The sequence below is a fragment of the Oncorhynchus kisutch genome, linkage group LG15 (genome assembly GCF_002021735.2).
Source record: "Oncorhynchus kisutch isolate 150728-3 linkage group LG15, Okis_V2, whole genome shotgun sequence".
In the NCBI taxonomy this organism is placed as follows: domain Eukaryota; kingdom Metazoa; phylum Chordata; class Actinopteri; order Salmoniformes; family Salmonidae; genus Oncorhynchus; species Oncorhynchus kisutch.
Genome location: NC_034188.2, coordinates 80,492,724 through 80,512,771, shown reverse-complemented (window position 1 = coordinate 80,512,771; position 20,048 = coordinate 80,492,724). Strand labels below are relative to the sequence as shown.

General features: G+C 47.4%; 1 protein-coding gene across 1 annotated transcript in view; it reads left to right on the top strand.

Annotated features, from left to right (window-relative positions):
• The first annotated feature begins 484 nt into the window (after positions 1–484).
• Positions 485–20,048, top strand: part of LOC109881645 (metabotropic glutamate receptor 5) — a 31,946-nt gene continuing 12,382 nt past the window's right edge. The window contains exons 1-4 of the mRNA XM_031791162.1: positions 485–612; positions 1,027–1,151; positions 1,349–1,517; positions 1,741–1,867. Coding sequence (XP_031647022.1) covers positions 532–612; positions 1,027–1,151; positions 1,349–1,517; positions 1,741–1,867 — 502 coding nt within the window. The 5' untranslated portion in view covers positions 485–531. The remainder of the gene's footprint in view (positions 613–1,026; positions 1,152–1,348; positions 1,518–1,740; positions 1,868–20,048) is intronic.

The window sequence follows — 20,048 nt, the reverse complement described above, 5'->3', positions numbered from 1 at the left end:
CCTACCTCCCTCCCTCCATTCCTTATCCCCCTCCCCCATTACCCCCCTCATCCTTATCCCCCCTCCCCCATCCCCCATCCCCCATCCTTATCCCCCCTCTCCCCTACCCCCCCTCCATCCTTATCCCCCTCCCCATCCCCCATCCTTATCCCCCTCCCCCTCCATCCTTATCCCCCTCCCCCCTACCTCCCTCCATTCTTATCCCCCTCCCCCCTACCTCCCTCCATCCTTATCCCCCTCCCTCCACCCCTCCCCATCCTTATCCCCCTCCCTCCCTCCATCCTAATCACTCTCCCTCCCTCCTTATCCTTATCCCTCTCCCTCCATCTCCCCTTCCTCCCTCCTTATCCCCCTTCCTCCCTCCCATTTCCTCCCCCCTTACCCCTCCCTCCCTCCATCCTTATCCCTCTCCATCTGTCTCCATCTCTCCCCTTCATTCATCTTCCCATCCTCTCTTTTTCTGTCTTTGTCCTCTCTGGTTCTCTCCCAGAGCGGGAGTCATTGCGACAGCAGTATGCCCAGGACACTAAGATGGGCTTTGTGATCAATGCCATCTACTCCATGGCCTATGGGCTCCATAACATGCAGCGCTCACTGTGCCCAGGGTACCAGGTTGGTGCTACTGGATTTGGCTGTACTAACAACAATCTACTGTCACTATTATCGTTGATTATAGTTGGGATTGTTCATATTGTTATTGAGATGACGACGATGATGATGGTGATGGTGATGATGATGGTGGAGATGATGATGGTGATGATAATGATGATGTTGATGATGATGATGGTGGAGATGATGATGATGATGGTGGAGATGGTGATGATGATGTTGATGATTCTGATGATGGTGGTAATGATGGGGATGATGGTGATGGTGATGATGATGTTGATGATTCTGATGATGGTGGTGATGATGGTGATGATGATGATGATGATGATGATGATGATGATGATGATGGTGATGGTGTTGATGATTCTGATGATGGTGGTGATGATGGTGATGATGGTGATGATGATGGTTGTCTAGGGGCTGTGTGATGCCATGCGACCTATAGATGGTGCCACACTGCTGGACTTCCTGATGAAGACCAACTTCACAGGCGTGTCTGGAGAGGGCATCCTGTTTGACGAGAACGGAGACTCGCCTGGCCGGTACGTGTGTGTGCGTATGTGTGTGTGTGTGTGTGTCTAAATAGGACTTCATAAATAAGAAGAGCAGTGAGTCGCCTGGCTGTGATGATCTCATCCCATTTACATTTATTTAGTATGTATGTATCAATAGATTCAGAGGTACTGACTCCTGTGTGTGTGTGTGTGTGTGTGTGTGTGTGTGTGTGTGTGTGTGTCAGATATGAGATCATGAACTTTAAGAAGATGGGACAGGACTACTATGACTATATTAACGTAGGGAGCTGGGACAACAGTGGGCTGAAGATCGATGATGATGAAATCTGGGCCAGCAAGGACACCATCATCAAATCAGTCTGCAGCGAACCCTGTGACAAGGGACAGATAAAGGTGACACACACACAGTCACATACACAACCACACACATCCCTGTATGCTCGGGTGGAGGGAGGAAGGGAGGAAGGGGGTGAAAGGTTGACCCTTCAAGATTATCTCTGTTGATATTTCAATCTGATTGGTGAATTCTCTCCAATATAGTATTTTTGCAGCATTCTGATTTGTGTTTTTTTTTCTGAGCTGATGAGGGTGTTTTTCTGGTGTGTGTGTCCTCCAGGTGATCCGTAAAGGAGAGGTGAGCTGCTGCTGGACCTGCACTCCCTGTAAGGAGAATGAGTTTGTGTTTGATGAGTACACCTGCCGAGCCTGTGACCTGGGCTCCTGGCCCACCTTCCACCTCACAGGTAAGACACACACACACACACACACACACACACACACACACACACACACACACACACACACACACACACACACACACACACACACACACACACCATATAAGGTGTATGGATTGGCCTCTTTGTTCTTGGAAGTCTCCTCCAAATGAATCTCTTCAGCCTGGCTGAGCTGGATCAGACGCCCTCACACAGGTTAACACGACAGACTGACTCATTCACACATCCTGGAAACACACACGCACTCACAAATGCACACACACACACACACACACACACACACAGACACAAACACACACATACACAAACACACACACAGAGACAAAGAAAAAAATATGGGGCATTTATATAATGGTGTTTTTCAATTGTGCAATTCACATTTCTCCATTAGAGGAGCCAGCTTTTGTTGACTGCAAAGAGGTAATGTTTTTTCAGCAGTACTGTTAAATACTTTGTGTTATTAATATGTGTGTTTGTGTGTCAGTCAGTCAGTCACTGTATAAATGGAACTTAGTAGAGAAGTGATTGTCTGATGCTTCTCAGCGTGCTGTCCTGTTACAGTCTAATGGATGTTATTCTCTCAGTTACTGATGAGAAGAGACACACACACACACACACACACACACACACACACACACACACACACACACACACACACACACACACACACACACACACACACAGAGAATATACACTGATCATGTTTTGACTGAATCTGTAGTATTTCCATGAAAGCAGCTAATTATCCTTCCTCCTCTCCCGCTCTTCCTCGTCTGCCACTCTTCCTCCTCTCCCGCTCTTCCTCCTCTCCCGCTCTTCCTCGTCTGCCACTCTTCCTCCTCTCCCGCTCTTCCTCGTCTGCCACTCTTCCTCCTCTCCCGCTCTTCCTCGTCTGCCACTCTTCCTCCTCTCCCGCTCTTCCTCGTCTGCCACTCTTCCTCCTCTCCCGCTCTTCCTCCTCTGCCACTCTTCCTCCTCTCCCGCTCTTCCTCCTCTGCCGCTCTTCCTCCTCTCCCCTTCTCGTCTCAATTTGACACTGGCATGGTCACCATTGTACTAATTTTCTATGCAAATGTATTTTAGAGGAGCTGTGGATATTGTTCTGTAATGCATTCAACTGCTCATCATTATACAGCTGCTAGCCAGCAAGCGCCAATGTTTAAAACATGAGCCCAACGCATCACAGCGAACACAGATTACACACTTTACTGGAGTATTCTACTGCAACTTTTTAAGGAATGGAGAGAAGTACACCGGAGAGAAGTAAGCACTCACGTTTAGCAGCTGTAGAAGAGTCATTGCATCAGGACAGTAAGTTTGACTGTGGCTGTGGGTGTCTCCCGTCTAGACTGTAACTGGTGTAATGTGTCTCCCGTCTAGACTGTAACCGGTGTAATGTGTCTCCCGTCTAGACTGTAACCGGTGTAATGTGTCTCCCGTCTAGACTGTAACCAGTGTAATGTGTCTCCCGTCTAGACTGTAACCGGTGTAATGTGTCTCCCGTCTAGACTGTAACCGGTGTAATGTGTCTCCCGTCTAGACTGTAACCGGTGTAATGTGTCTCCCGTCTAGACTGTAACTGGTGTAATGTGGTGTAATGTGGCTCCCGTCTAGACTGTAACCGGTGTAATGTGGCTCCCGGCGGGCCTGTAACCGGTGTAATGTGTCTCCCGTCTAGACTGTAACCGGTGTAATATGGCTCCCGGCGGGACTGTAACTGGTGTAATGTGGTGTAATGTGGCTCGCGTCTAAACTGTAACCGGTGTAATGTGTCTCCCGTCTAGACTGTAACTGGTGTAATGTGTCTCCCGTCTAGACTGTAACCGGTGTAATGTGTCTCCCGTCTAGACTGTAACTGGTGTAATGTGGTGTAATGTGGTGTAATGTGGCTCTCGTCTAGACTGTAACTGGTGTAATGTGTCTCCCGTCTAGACTGTAACCGGTGTAATGTGCCTCCCGTCTAGACTGTAACCGGTGTAATGTGTCTCCCGTCTAGACTGTAACCGGTGTAATGTGGCTCCCGGCGGGACTGTAACTGGTGTAATGTGGCTCCCGGCGGGACTGTAACCGGTGTAATGTGTCTCCCGTCTAGACTGTAACCGGTGTAATGTGTCTCCCGTCTAGACTGTAACCGGTGTAATGTGGCTCCTATCTAGACTGTAACCGGTGTAATGTGTCTCCCGTCTAAACTGTAACCGGTGTCATGTGCCTCCCGTCTAGACTGTAACCGGTGTAATGTGTCTCCCGTCTAGACTGTAACCGGTGTAATGTGTCTCCCGTCTAGACTGTAACCGGTGTAATGTGTCTCCCGTCTAGACTGTAACTGGTGTAATTTGCCTCCCTTCTAGACTGTAACCGGTGTAATGTGTCTCCCGTCTAGACTGTAACTGGTGTAATGTGGCTCCCGGCGGGACTGTAACTGGTGTAATGTGGCTCCCGGCGGGACTGTAACCGGTGTAATGTGTCTCCCATCTAGACTGTAACCGGTGTAATGTGTCTCCCATCTAGACAGTAACTGGTGTAATGTGTCTACCGTCTAGACTGTAACCGGTGTAATTTGTCTCCCGTCTAGACTGTAACCGGTGTAATGTGGCTCCCGGCAGGACTGTAACTGGTGTAATGTGGCTCCCGGCGGGACTGTAACCGGTGTAATGTGTCACCCGTCTAGACTGTAACTGGTGTAATGTGGCTCCCGGCAGGACTGTAACTGGTGTAATGTGGCTCCCGGCGGGACTGTAACCGGTGTAATGTGTCTCCTGTCTAGACTGTAACTGGTGTAATGTGGCTCCCGTCTAGACTGTAACTGGTGTAATGTGTCTCCCGTCTAGACTGTAACCGGTGTAATGTGTCTCCTGTCATGTGCCTCCCGTCTAGACTGTACCCGGTGTAATGTGGCTCCCGTCTAGACTGTAACTGGTGTAATGTGTCTCCCGTCTAGACTGTAACCGGTGTAATGTGTCTCCCGTCTAGACTGTAACTGGTGTAATGTGGTGTAATGTGGTGTAATGTGGCTCTCGTCTAGACTGTAACTGGTGTAATGTGTCTCCTGTCATGTGCCTCCCGTCTAGACTGTACCCGGTGTAATGTGGCTCCCGTCTAGACTGTAACTGGTGTAATGTGTCTCCCGTCTAGACTGTAACCGGTGTAATGTGTCTCCCATCTAGACTGTAACTGGTGTAATGTGTCTCCCGTCTAGACTGTAACCGGTGTAATTTGTCTCCCATCTAGACTGTAACCGGTGTAATGTGGCTCCCGGCAGGACTGTAACTGGTGTAATGTGGCTCACGGCGGGACTGTAACCGGTGTAATGTGTCTCCTGTCATGTGCCTCCCGTCTAGACTGTACCCGGTGTAATGTGGCTCCCGTCTAGACTGTAACTGGTGTAATGTGTCTCCCGTCTAGACTTTAACCGGTGTAATGTGTCTCCCGTCTAGACTGTAACTGGTGTAATGTGGTGTAATGTGGATCTCGTCTAGACTGTAACTGGTGTAATGTGTCTCCTGTCATGTGCCTCCCGTCTAGACTGTACCCGGTGTAATGTGGCTCCCGTCTAGACTGTAACTGGTGTAATGTGTCTCCCGTCTAGACTGTAACCGGTGTAATGTGTCTCCCGTCTAGACTGTAACCGGTGTAATGTGGCTCCCGGCGGGACTGTAACTGGTGTAATGTGGCTCCCGGCGGGACTGTAACCGGTGTAATGTGTCTCCCGTCTAGACTGTAACCGGTGTAATGTGTCTCCCGTCTAGACTGTAACCGGTGTAATGTGGCTCCTATCTAGACTGTAACCGGTGTAATGTGTCTACCGTCTAAACTGTAACCGGTGTCATGTGCCTCCCGTCTAGACTGTAACCGGTGTAATGTGTCTCCCGTCTAGACTGTAACCGGTGTAATGTGTCTCCCGTCTAGACTGTAACCGGTGTAATGTGTCTCCCGTCTAGACTGTAACTGGTGTAATGTGGTGTAATGTGGTGTAATGTGGCTCTCGTCTAGACTGTAACTGGTGTAATGTGTCTCCTGTCATGTGCCTCCCGTCTAGACTGTACCCGGTGTAATGTGGCTCCTATCTAGACTGTAACCGGTGTAATGTGTCTCCCGTCTAAACTGTAACCGGTGTCATGTGCCTCCCGTCTAGACTGTAACCGGTGTAATGTGTCTCCCGTCTAGACTGTAACCGGTGTAATGTGTCTCCCGTCTAGACTGTAACCGGTGTAATGTGTCTCCCGTCTAGACTGTAACTGGTGTAATTTGCCTCCCTTCTAGACTGTAACCGGTGTAATGTGTCTCCCGTCTAGACTGTAACTGGTGTAATGTGGCTCCCGGCGGGACTGTAACTGGTGTAATGTGGCTCCCGGCGGGACTGTAACCGGTGTAATGTGTCTCCCATCTAGACTGTAACCGGTGTAATGTGTCTCCCATCTAGACAGTAACTGGTGTAATGTGTCTACCGTCTAGACTGTAACCGGTGTAATTTGTCTCCCGTCTAGACTGTAACCGGTGTAATGTGGCTCCCGGCAGGACTGTAACTGGTGTAATGTGGCTCCCGGCGGGACTGTAACCGGTGTAATGTGTCACCCGTCTAGACTGTAACTGGTGTAATGTGGCTCCCGGCAGGACTGTAACTGGTGTAATGTGGCTCCCGGCGGGACTGTAACCGGTGTAATGTGTCTCCTGTCTAGACTGTAACTGGTGTAATGTGGCTCCCGTCTAGACTGTAACTGGTGTAATGTGTCTCCCGTCTAGACTGTAACCGGTGTAATGTGTCTCCTGTCATGTGCCTCCCGTCTAGACTGTACCCGGTGTAATGTGGCTCCCGTCTAGACTGTAACTGGTGTAATGTGTCTCCCGTCTAGACTGTAACCGGTGTAATGTGTCTCCCGTCTAGACTGTAACTGGTGTAATGTGGTGTAATGTGGTGTAATGTGGCTCTCGTCTAGACTGTAACTGGTGTAATGTGTCTCCTGTCATGTGCCTCCCGTCTAGACTGTACCCGGTGTAATGTGGCTCCCGTCTAGACTGTAACTGGTGTAATGTGTCTCCCGTCTAGACTGTAACCGGTGTAATGTGTCTCCCATCTAGACTGTAACTGGTGTAATGTGTCTCCCGTCTAGACTGTAACCGGTGTAATTTGTCTCCCATCTAGACTGTAACCGGTGTAATGTGGCTCCCGGCAGGACTGTAACTGGTGTAATGTGGCTCACGGCGGGACTGTAACCGGTGTAATGTGTCTCCTGTCATGTGCCTCCCGTCTAGACTGTACCCGGTGTAATGTGGCTCCCGTCTAGACTGTAACTGGTGTAATGTGTCTCCCGTCTAGACTGTAACCGGTGTAATGTGTCTCCCGTCTAGACTGTAACTGGTGTAATGTGGTGTAATGTGGCTCTCGTCTAGACTGTAACTGGTGTAATGTGTCTCCTGTCATGTGCCTCCCGTCTACACTGTACCCGGTGTAATGTGGCTCCCGTCTAGACTGTAACTGGTGTAATGTGTCTCCCGTCTAGACTGTAACCGGTGTAATGTGTCTCCCGTCTAGACTGTAACCGGTGTAATGTGGCTCCCGGCGGGACTGTAACTGGTGTAATGTGGCTCCCGGCGGGACTGTAACCGGTGTAATGTGTCTCCCGTCTAGACTGTAACCGGTGTAATGTGTCTCCCGTCTAGACTGTAACCGGTGTAATGTGGCTCCTATCTAGACTGTAACCGGTGTAATGTGTCTACCGTCTAAACTGTAACCGGTGTCATGTGCCTCCCGTCTAGACTGTAACCGGTGTAATGTGTCTCCCGTCTAGACTGTAACCGGTGTAATGTGTCTCCCGTCTAGACTGTAACCGGTGTAATGTGTCTCCCGTCTAGACTGTAACTGGTGTAATGTGGTGTAATGTGGTGTAATGTGGCTCTCGTCTAGACTGTAACTGGTGTAATGTGTCTCCCGTCTAGACTGTAACCGGTGTAATGTGTCTCCCGTCTAGACTGTAACTGGTGTAATGTGGTGTAATGTGGTGTAATGTGGCTCCCGTCTAGACTGTAACTGGTGTAATGTGTCTCCCGTCTAGACTGTAACCGGTGTAATGTGTCTCCCGTCTAGACTGTAACTGGTGTAATGTGGTGTAATGTGGTGTAATGTGGCTCTCGTCTAGACTGTAACTGGTGTAATGTGTCTCCTGTCATGTGCCTCCCGTCTAGACTGTACCCGGTGTAATGTGGCTCCCGTCTAGACTGTAACTGGTGTAATGTGTCTCCCGTCTAGACTGTAACCGGTGTAATGTGTCTCCCATCTAGCCTGTAACTGGTGTAATGTGTCTCCCGTCTAGACTGTAACCGGTGTAATTTGTCTCCCATCTAGACTGTAACCGGTGTAATGTGGCTCCCGGCAGGACTGTAACTGGTGTAATGTGGCTCACGGCGGGACTGTAACCGGTGTAATGTGTCTCCTGTCATGTGCCTCCCGTCTAGACTGTACCCGGTGTAATGTGGCTCCCGTCTAGACTGTAACTGGTGTAATGTGTCTCCCGTCTAGACTGTAACCGGTGTAATGTGTCTCCCGTCTAGACTGTAACCGGTGTAATGTGGCTCCCGGCGGGACTGTAACTGGTGTAATGTGGCTCCCGGCGGGACTGTAACCGGTGTAATGTGTCTCCCGTCTAGACTGTAACCGGTGTAATGTGTCTCCCGTCTAGACTGTAACCGGTGTAATGTGGCTCCTATCTAGACTGTAACCGGTGTAATGTGTCTCCCGTCTAAACTGTAACCGGTGTCATGTGCCTCCCGTCTAGACTGTAACCGGTGTAATGTGTCTCCCGTCTAGACTGTAACCGGTGTAATGTGTCTCCCGTCTAGACTGTAACCGGTGTAATGTGTCTCCCGTCTAGACTGTAACTGGTGTAATGTGGTGTAATGTGGTGTAATGTGGCTCTCGTCTAGACTGTAACTGGTGTAATGTGTCTCCTGTCATGTGCCTCCCGTCTAGACTGTACCCGGTGTAATGTGGCTCCCGTCTAGACTGTAACTGGTGTAATGTGTCTCCCGTCTAGACTGTAACCGGTGTAATGTGTCTCCCTTCTAGACTGTAACCGGTGTAATGTGGCTCCCGGCGGGACTGTAACTGGTGTAATGTGGCTCCCGGCGGGACTGTAACCGGTGTAATGTGTCTCCCGTCTAGACTGTAACCGGTGTAATGTGTCTCCCGTCTAGACTGTAACCGGTGTAATGTGGCTCCTATCTAGACTGTAACCGGTGTAATGTGTCTCCCGTCTAAACTGTAACCGGTGTCATGTGCCACCCGTCTAGACTGTAACCGGTGTAATGTGTCTCCCGTCTAGACTGTAACCGGTGTAATGTGTCTCCCGTCTAGACTGTAACCGGTGTGATGTGTCTCCCGTCTAGACTGTAACCGGTGTAATGTGTCTCCCGTCTAGACTGTAACCGGTGTAATGTGTCTCCCGTCTAGACTGTAACCGGTGTAATGTGGCTCCTATCTAGACTGTAACCGGTGTAATGTGTCTCCCGTCTAAACTGTAACCGGTGTCATGTGCCTCCCGTCTAGACTGTAACCGGTGTAATGTGTCTCCCGTCTAGACTGTAACCGGTGTAATGTGTCTCCCGTCTAGACTGTAACCGGTGTGATGTGTCTCCCGTCTAGACTGTAACCGGTGTAATGTGTCTCCCGTCTAGACTGTAACTGGTGTAATTTGCCTCCCGTCTAGACTGTAACCGGTGTAATGTGTCTCCCGGCGGGACTGTAACTGGTGTAATGTGGCTCCCGGCGGGACTGTAACTGGTGTAATGTGGCTCCCGGCAGGACTGTAACCGGTGTAATGTGTCTCCCGTCTAGACTGTAACCGGTGTAATGTGTCTCCCATCTAGACTGTAACTGGTGTAATGTGTCTCCCGTCTAGACTGTAACCGGTGTAATTTGTCTCCCATCTAGACTGTAACCGGTGTAATGTGGCTCCCGGCAGGACTGTAACTGGTGTAATGTGGCTCCCGGCGGGACTGTAACCGGTGTCATGTGTCTCCCGTCTAGACTGTAACTGGTGTAATGTGGCTCCCGGCAGGACTGTAACTGGTGTAATGTGGCTCCCGGCGGGACTGTAACCGGTGTAATGTGTCTCCTGTCTAGACTGTAACTGGTGTAATGTGGCTCCCGTCTAGACTGTAACTGGGGTAATGTGGCTCCCGGCGGGACTGTAACCGGTGTAATGTGTCTCCTGTCTAGACTGTAACTGGTGTAATGTGGCTCCCGTCTAGACTGTAACTGGGGTAATGTGGCTCCCGGCAGGACTGTAACCGGTGTAATGTGGCTCCCGTCTAAATCAAATTAAATCAAATCAAATTTATTTATATAGCCCTTCGTACATCAGCTGATATCTCAAAGTGTTGTACAGAAACCCAGCCTAAAACCCCAAACAGCAAGCAATGCAGGTGTAGGTGGCTAGGAAAAACTCCCTAGAAAGGCCAAAACCTAGAAAGAAATCTAGAGAGGAACCAGGCTATGTGGGGTGGCCAGTCCTCTTCTGGCTGTGCCGGGTGGAGATTATAACAGAACATGGCCAAGATGTTCAAATGTTCATAAATGATCAGCATGTTCGAATAATAAGAAGGCAGAACAGTTGAAACTGGAGCAGCAGCACGGCCAGGTGGACTGGGGACAGCAAGGAGTCATCATGTCAGGTAATCCTGGGGCATGGTCCTAGGGCTCAGGTCCTCCGAGAGAGAGAAGGAGAGAATTAGAGAACGCACACTTAGATTCACACAGGACACCGAATAGGACAGGAGAAGTACTCCAGATATAACAAACTGACCCTAGCCCCCCGACACATAAACTACTGCAGCATAAATACTGGAGGCTGAGACAGGAGGGGTCAGGAGACACTGTGGACCCATCCGAGGACACCCCCGGACAGGGCCAAACAGGAAGGATATAACCCCACCCACTTTGCCAAAGCACAGCCCCCACACCACTAGAGGGATATCTTCAACCACCAACATACCATCCTGAGACAGGGCCGAGTATAGCCCACAAAGATCTCCGCCATGGCACAACCCAAGGGGGGGCGCCAACCCAGACAGGATGACCACATCAGTGAATCAACCCACTCAGGTGACGCACCCCTTCCAGGGACGGCATGAGAGAGCCCCAGTAAGCCAGTGACTCAGCCCCTGTAATAGGGTTAGAGGCAGAGAATCCCAGTGGAAAGAGGGGAACCGGCCAGGCAGAGACAGCAAGGGCGGTTCGTTGCTCCAGAGCCTTTCCGTTCACCTTCCCACTCCTGGGCCAGACTACACTCAATCATATGACCCACTGAAGAGATGAGTCTTCAGTAAAGACTTAAAGGTTGAGACCGAGTTTGCATCTCTGACATGGGTAGGCAGACCGTTCCATAAAAATGGAGCTCTATAGGAGAAAGCCCTGCCTCCAGCAGTTTGCTTAGAAATTCTAGGGACAATTAGGAGGCCTGCGTCTTGTGACCGTAGCGTACGTGTAGGTATGTACGGCAGGACCAAATCAGAGAGATAGGTAGGAGCAAGCCCATGTAATGCTTTGTAGGTTAGCAGTAAAACCTTGAAATCAGCCCTTGCTTTGACAGGAAGCCAGTGTAGAGAGGCTAGCACTGGAGTAATATGATTAAATTTTTGGTTCTAGTCAGGATTCTAGCAGCCGTATTTAGCACCAACTGAAGTTTATTTAGTGCTTTATCCGGGTAGCCGGAAAGTAGAGCATTGCAGTAGTCTAACCTAGAAGTGACAAAAGCATGGATACATTTTTCTGCATAATTTTTGGATAGAAAGTTTCAGATTTTTGCAATGTTACGTAGATGGAAAAAGCTGTCCTTGAAACGGTCTTGATATGTTCTACAAAAGAGAGATCAGGGTCCAGAGTAATGCCGAGGTCCTTCACAGTTTTATTTGAGACGACTGTACAACCATTAAGATTAATTGTCAGATTCAACAGACGATCTCTTTGTTTCTTGGGACCTAGAACAAGCATCTCTGTTTTGTCCGAGTTTAAAAGTAGAAAGTTTGCAGCCATCCACTTCCTTATGTCTGAAACACATGCTTCTAGCAAGGGCAATTTTGGGGCTTCACCATGTTTCATTGAAATGTACAGCTGTGTGTCATCCGCATAGCAGTGAAAGTTAACATTATGTTTTCGAATATATAGTGAAAACAATAGTGGTCAAAAAACGGAACCTTGAGGAACACCGAAATTTACAGTTGATTTGTCAGAGGACAAACCATTCACAGAGACAAACTGATATCTTTCCGACAGATAAGATCTAAACCAGGCCAGAACTTGTCCGTGTAGACCAATTTGGGTGTCCAATCTCTCCAAAAGAATGTGGTGATCGATGGTATCAAAAGCAGCACTAAGGTCTAGGAGCACGAGGACAGATGCAGAGCCTCGGTCCGCTGCCATTAAAATGTCATTTACCACCTTCACAAGTGCCGTCTCAGTGCTATGATGGGGTCTAAAACCAGACTGAAGCATTTTGTATACATTGTTTGTCTTCGGGAAGGCAGTGAGTTGCTGCGCAACAGCCTTTTCTAAAATTTTTGTGAGGAATGGAAGATTCGATATGGGCCGATAGTTTTTTATATTTTCTGGATCAAGGTTTGGCTTTTTCAAGAGAGGCTTTATTACTGCCACTTTTAGTGAGTTTGGTACACATCCGGTGGATAGAGAGCTGTTTATTATGTTCAACATAGGAGGGACAAGCACAGGAAGCAGCTCTTTCAGTAGTTTAGTTGGAATAGGGTCCAGCTTGAAGGTTTAGAGGCCATGATTATTTTCATCATTGTGTCAAGAGATATATTACTAAAACACTTGAGCGTCTCTCTTGATCCTAGGTCCTGGGAGAGTTGTGCAGACTCAGGACAACTGAGCTTTGAAGGAATACGCAGATTTAAAGAGGAGTCCGTAATTTGCTTTCTAATAATCATAATCTTTTCCTCAAAGAAGTTCATGAATTTATCACTGCTAAAGTGTAGACTGTAACCGGTGTAATGTGTCTCCCGTCTACACTGTAACCGGTGTCATGTGCCTCCCGTCTAGACTGTAACCGGTGTAATGTGGTGTAATGTGTCTCCCGTCTAGACTGTTTCTGGTGTAATGTGTCTCCCGTCTAGACTGTAACCGGTGTGATGTGTCTCCCGTCTAGACTGTAACTGGTGTAATATGTCTCCCGTCTAGACTGTATCTGGTGTAATGTGGCTCCCGTCTAGACTGTAACCGGTGTCATGTGCCTCCCGTCTAGACTGTAACTGGTTTAATGTGTCTCCCGTCTAGACTGTAACCGGTGTCATGTGCCTCCCGTCTAGACTGTAACCGGTGTAATGTGGTGTAATGTGTCTCCCGTCTAGACTGTAACCGGTGTAATGTGTCTCCCATCTAGACTGTAACTGGTGTAATGTGTCTCCCGTCTAGACTGTATCTGGTGTAATGTGTCTCCCGTCTAGACTGTAACTGGTGTAATGTGTCTCCCGTCTAGACTGTAACTGGTGTAATGTGGCTCCCGGCGGGACTGTAACCGGTGTAATGTGTCTCCCGTCTAGAATGTAACCGGTGTAATGTGTCTCCCGTCTAGACTGTAAACGGTGTAATGTTGCTCCCGGCAGGACTGTATCTGGTGTTATGTCAATGAGTAAACACAGAGAGATAGAGAAAGAGAGAGAGAGAGAGAGAGAGAGAGAGAGAGAGAGAGAGAGAGAGAGAGAGAGAGAGAATATCCAAGGCCTGAGGTCATCTGCCTTTGGCCTCAAGAGCAGGAACCTGGACCAAATAAATTTCTTCACCAAAGAAATTGGAAATACAGACATTGTATATCCTACAAGAAACATGGAATAAATGGGCTCCCGAGTGGTGCAGCGGTCTAAGGCACTGCATCTCAGTGCAAGAGGCGTCACTGCAGTCCCTGGTTCCAAACCAGGCTGCATTACATCCAGCCTTGAATTGGGAGTCCCATCGGGCTGCGCACTATTAGCCCAGCTTCGTCCCGGGTAGGCCGTCATTATAAATAAGAATTTGTTCTTAACTGACTTGCCTGGTAAAATAATAAAGGAGATGGACCAACTGGTTGCCCTCTAGGTTACAGAGAGCTGGTCGTCCCATCCACCAAACTACCAGGTGTGAAACAGGGAAGGGACGCAGGGGGTATGCTAATTTGTTATAGAGCAGATCTAACTCACTGTATTAAATTAATCAAAACAGGGAAGGGATGCAGGGGGTATGCTAATTTGTTATAGAGCAGATCTAACTCACTGTATTAAATTAATCAAAACAGGGAAGGGACGCAGGGGGTTACATTTGGCTAGAAATTCAAAAGGAAATGATCTCAACAGCTACCTATATCCCCCCACTAGAATCCCTATACTTTAATGAAGACAGCTTCTCCATCCTGGAGGGGGAAATCAAAAATGTCCACGTCCAGGGACATGTACGAGTCTGTGGCAACCTAAATACCAGAACCGGACAAAAACATGACACCCTCAGCACACAAGGGGACAAACACCTGCCTGGAGGTGACAGCATTCCCTCTCCCTTCTGCCCCTCTAGGCACAACTATGACAACATAACCAACAAAAACAGTCACAACTCCTGCAATGGAAATAGTCTGGGTAGCCATTTGATTAGGTGTTCAGGAGTCATGGCTTGGGGGTAGAAGCTGTTTAGAAGACTCTTGGACCTAGACTTGGCACTCTGGTACCGCTTGCCGTGCTGTTGCAGAAAGAACAGTCTGAGGCCGAGCAGTTGCCATACCAGGAAGTGATGCAAACAGTCAGGAAGCTCTCGCTTGTGCAGCTATAGAACTTTTTGAGGATCTGAGGACCCGTGCAAAACTTTACAGTCTCCTGAGGAAGAATAGGTTTTGTGTGCTTGGACCATGTTAGTTTGTTGGTGATGTGGACACCAAGGATCTTGAAGCTCTCAACCTGCTCCACTGCAGCCCCCTCGATGAGAATTGTGGCTCGGTCCTCTTTTCCCTGTAGTCCACAATCATCTCCTTTGTCTTGATCACGTTGAGGGAGAGGTTGTTGTCCTGGCACCACACGACCAGGTCTCTGACCTCCTCCCTATAGGCTGTCTCATCGTTGTCGGTGATCAGGCCTACCATTGTTGTGTCATCTGCAAACTTAATGATGGTGTTGGAGTCGTGCCTGGCCATGCAGTCATGAGTGAACAGGTAGTACAGGAGGGGGCTGAGCACGCACCCCTGAGGGGCCCCTGTGTTGAGGATCAGCGTGGAGGATGTGTTGTTACCTATCCTTACCGCCTGGGGGCGGCCCGTCAGGAAGTCTAGGAACCAGTTGCAGAGGGAGGTGTTTAGTCCCAGGGTCCTTAGCTTATTGATGAGCTTTGAGGGCAATATGGTGTTGAACGCTTAGCTGTAGTCAATGAATAGCATTCTCACGTAGGTTTTCCATTTGTCCAGGTGGGAAAGGGCAGTGTGGCGTGAAATAGAGATAAGCTGTGGATCTGTTAAGGTGTGCAAATTGGAGTGGGTCTAAGGTTTCTGGGATAATGGTGTTGATGTGAGACATAACCAGCCTTTCAAAGCACTTCATGGCTACAGATGTGAGTGATACGGGTTGGTAGTCATTTAGGCAGGTTACCTTAGTGTTCTTGGGCACTATATGGTGGTCTGCTTAAAACATGTTGGTATTACAGACTCGGACAGGGAGAGGTTGAAAATCTCAGTGAAGACACTTGCCAATTGGTCAGCGCATGCTCGCAGTACACTTCCTGGTAATCCGTCTGGCCCTGCGGCCTTGTGAATGTTGACCTGTTTAAAGGTCCTACTCACATTGGCTGCAGAGAGAGCGATCACACAGTCTTCCGGAACAGCTGGTGCTCTCATGCATGTTTCAGTGCCATTTGCCTCAACACTTTTCCTGTTTGAAGGTTCGTTGGAGGGCATAGCGGGATTTCTTATAAGGTTCCGTGTTAGAGTCCCGCTCTTTGAAAGCGGCAGCTTTTGCCTTTAGCTCAGTGCGGATGTTGCCTGTAATCCTTCTGGTTGGGGTATGTACGTACTGTCACTGTCGGGATGACGTCATCGATGCACTTATTGATGAAGCCAATGACTGATGTAGTGTACTCCTCAATGCCATCGGAGGAACCCCGGAACATATTCCAGACTGTGCTAGCAGAATAGTCCTATAGCTTAGCATTTGCTTAATCTGACCACTTTTTTTTATAGATCGAGTCACTGGTGCTTCCTGCTTTAACTTTTGCTTGTTAGCAGGAATCAGGAGGATAGAATTATTGTCAAAATTGCCAAATGGAGGGTGAAGGAGAGCTTTGTATGCGTCTCTGTGTGTGGAGTAAAGCTGGTCCAGAGTGTTTTTTCCTTTGGTTGCACATTTAACATACTGATAGAAATTTGGTAAAACGGATTTAAGTCCCTGGCCAGTCGGAGCGCTGCCTCTGGGTGAATGTTTTCTTGTTTGCTTATGGCGGAATACAGCTCACTCAATTCTGTCTTAGTGTGAGCCTCTGACTGTGGTTTTATGTGAACAGCCACGAAAAATACAGATGAAAACTCTCTAGATAGTGTGGTCCACAGCTTATCATAAGATACTCTACCTCAGGTGAGTAATAGCTCGATACTTCCTTAGAAATCGTGCACCAGCTGTTATTTACATAAATACATAGCCTGCAGCCTCTTGTCTTACCAGATGCAGCTGTTCTATCCTGCCGGTACAGCGTATAACCAACCAGCTGTATGTTGATAGTGTCGTCGTTCACCCACGACTCTGTGAAGCATAAGATATTACAGTTTTGAATGTCCTGTTGGTAGTTTAATCTTGCGCATACAGTGGGGCAAAAAAGTATTTAGTCAGCCACCAATTGTGCAAGTTCTCCCACTTAAAAAGATGAGAGAGGCCTGTAATTTTCATCATAGGTACACATCAACTATGACAGACAAAATGAGAAAAAAAATCAAGAAAAAGTATTTGGTCAATAACAAAAGTTTATCTCAATACTTGTTATATACACTTTGTTGGCAATGACAGAGGTCAAACGTTTTCTGTAGGTCTTCACAAGGTTTTCACACACTGTTAATGGAATTTTGACCCATTCCTCCATGCAGATGTTTCACTAAAGCAGTGATGTTTTGGGGCTGTTGCTGGGCAACATGGACTTTCAACTCTCTCCAAAGATTTTCTATGGGGTTGAGATCTGGAGACTGGCTAGGCCACTCAAGGACCTTGAAATGCTTCTTACAAAGCCACTCCTTCGTTGCCCGGGCGGTGTGTTTGGGATCATTGTAATGCTGAAAGACCCAGCCACGTTTCATCTTCAATGATCTTCAATGCCCTTGCTGATGGAAGGAGGTTTTCACTCAAAATCTCACTATACATGGCCCCATTCATTCTTTCCTTTACACGGATCAGTCGTCCTGGTCCCTTTGCAGAAAAACAGCCCCAAAGAATGATGTTTCCACCCCCATGCTTCACAGTAGGTATGGAACTCAGCATTATTTGCAACTCAGCATTATTTGTCCTCCAAACACGACGAGTTGAGTTTTTACCAAAAAGTTATATTTTGGTTTCATCTGACCATATGACATTCTCCCAATCTTCTTCTGGATCATCCAAATGCTCTCTAGCACCAGGACCACAAATAAAAAATCCATCAAGTCACCATTGCCCTGGAGCACACAACAAACGATACATACCTCAGGCTAAACATCAGCGCCACAGGTAACTTCCACAAAGCTGTGAACGATCTGAGAGACAAGGCAAGAAGGGCATTCTATGCCATCAAAAGGAACATAAAATTCAACAGACCAATTAGGATCTGGCTAAAAATACTTGAATCCATTACAACCTTTATGGTTGTGAGGTCTGGGGTCGGCTCACCAGCCAATAATTCACAAAATGGGACAAACACCAAATTGAGACTGCATGAAGAATTTTGCTAAAATATCCTCCATGTACAACGTAGAACACCAAATAATGCACGCAGGCAGAATTAGGCCGATACCCGCCAATTATCAAAATTCTACAATCACCTAAAATGAAGCGATTCCCAAACCTTCCATAACAAAGCCATCACCTACAGAAAGATGAATCTGGAGAAGAGTCCCCTAAGCAAGCTGGTCCAGGGGCTCTGTTCACAAACACAAACAGACCCCACAGAGCCCCAGGACAGCAACACATTTAGACCAAACCAAATCATGAGAAAACAAAAGGATAATTACTTGACACATTGGAAAGAATTAACAAAAAAACTGAGCAAAGTAGAATGCTATTTGGCCCTAAACACAGTGTACACATTGGCAGAATACCTGACCACTGCGACTGACCCAAACCTAAGGAAAGCTTTGACTATGTACAGACTCAGTGAGCATAGCCTTGCTATTGAGAAAGGCCGCCGTAGGCAGACCTGGCTCTTAAGAGAATACAGATTATGTGCACACTGCCCACAAAAGGAGGTGGAAGCTGAGCTGTACTTCCTAACCTCCAGCCAAATGTATGACCATATTAGAGACACATATTTCCCTCAGATTACACAGATCCACAAATAATTTGAAAACAAACCCCAATTTTGATAAACTCTCATATCTACTGGGTGAAATACCACAGTGTGCCATCACAGCAGCAAGATTTGTGACCTGTTGCCACGAGAAAAGGGCAACCAGTGAAGAACAAACACCATTGTTAATACAACCCATATTTATGTTTATTTATTTTCCCTTTTGTAGTTTAACTATTTGCACATCATTACAACACTGTATAGAGACATAATATGACATTTGTATTTATGTATTTATTCTTTTGGAACTGTGTAATGTTTACTGTTAATTGTTATTGCTTATTTCACTTTTGTTCATTATCTTCTTCAGGTATTCCCAAACTGGGGTACGCGATGCCATCAGGGGTACGCCAAATAAAAACATAATTCAAATACAAAATACGTTTTTTTTCTCGCCTGAGTAGCCTCATTTCACTGCCAAAAATAAAGCATCTAGTGTTCAGCTAAATAACAACACAATGTCAAATACAGGTAACCTAGTCAAATAATTAACATCCAATCACATTAACCGTTACTCATCCAATCACATTAACCATTACTCTCTCGCAGGAATTCCACTAACGGTCTGTATGCAGCCAAACGTAGCTGCTGCTCGTGTTGGTGTCTGTACTGATGGTGCAAAAGCAATGACAGGGAGACATAGTGGAGTGGTAACGCGTGTGCAAGCAGTTGTTCCAGACACCACTTGGGTAACACTGCAGCATTCACCTAGAGGCTCTTGCTGCCAATGGAATGCCTGACAGCTTGAAAGACGTTTTGGACTCAACAGTAAAAAAGTCTACTCTAGATTCAATGTGCGGGACAAAATTTAAGCCATGACTAAGACGTTAGAGCTCTTCTCTCTCTGCATTAACAAGGACAACACACATGTCTTTCCGTCATTGTGTGATTTTTTGTGTGTGCAAATGAACTCAAGCTTACGGACAATGTCAAATGTGACATAGTGAAGCACCTGAGTGAGTTGGGTGCGCAATTACATAGGTTCTTTCCCAAAACGGATGACACAATCAACTGGATTCATTATCCCTTTCATGCCCTGCCTCCAGTCCACTTACCGATATCTGAAAAAGAGAGCTCCGTCGAAATTGCAACAAGCGGTTCTGTCAAAATGGAATTGAATCAGAAGCCACTGCCAGATTTCTGGATTGGGCTGCGCTCAGAGTATCTTGCCTTGGCAAATCTCTGCTGTTAAGACACTGATGCCCTTTGCAACCACGTACCTATGTGAAAGTAGATTCTCAGCCCTCACTAGCATGTAAACTAAATACAGGCACAGACTGTGTGTGGAAAATGATTTAAGACTGAGACTCTCCAATACAACCCAACATTGCAGAGTTCTGTGCATCCTTTCAAGCGCATCATTCTCATTAACCTGTGGTGAGTTATTCACATCCTTCTCATTAACCTGTGGTGAGTTATTCACATCCTTCTCATTAACCTGTGGTGAGTTATTCACATCCTTCTCATTAACCTGTGGTGAGTTATTCACATCCTTCTCATTAACCTGTGGTGAGTTATTCACATCCTTCTCATTAACCTGTGGTGAGTTATTCACATCCTTCTCATTAACCTGTGGTGAGTTATTCACATCCTTCTCATTAACCTGTGGTGAGTTATTCACATCCTTCTCATTAACCTGTGGTGAGTTAT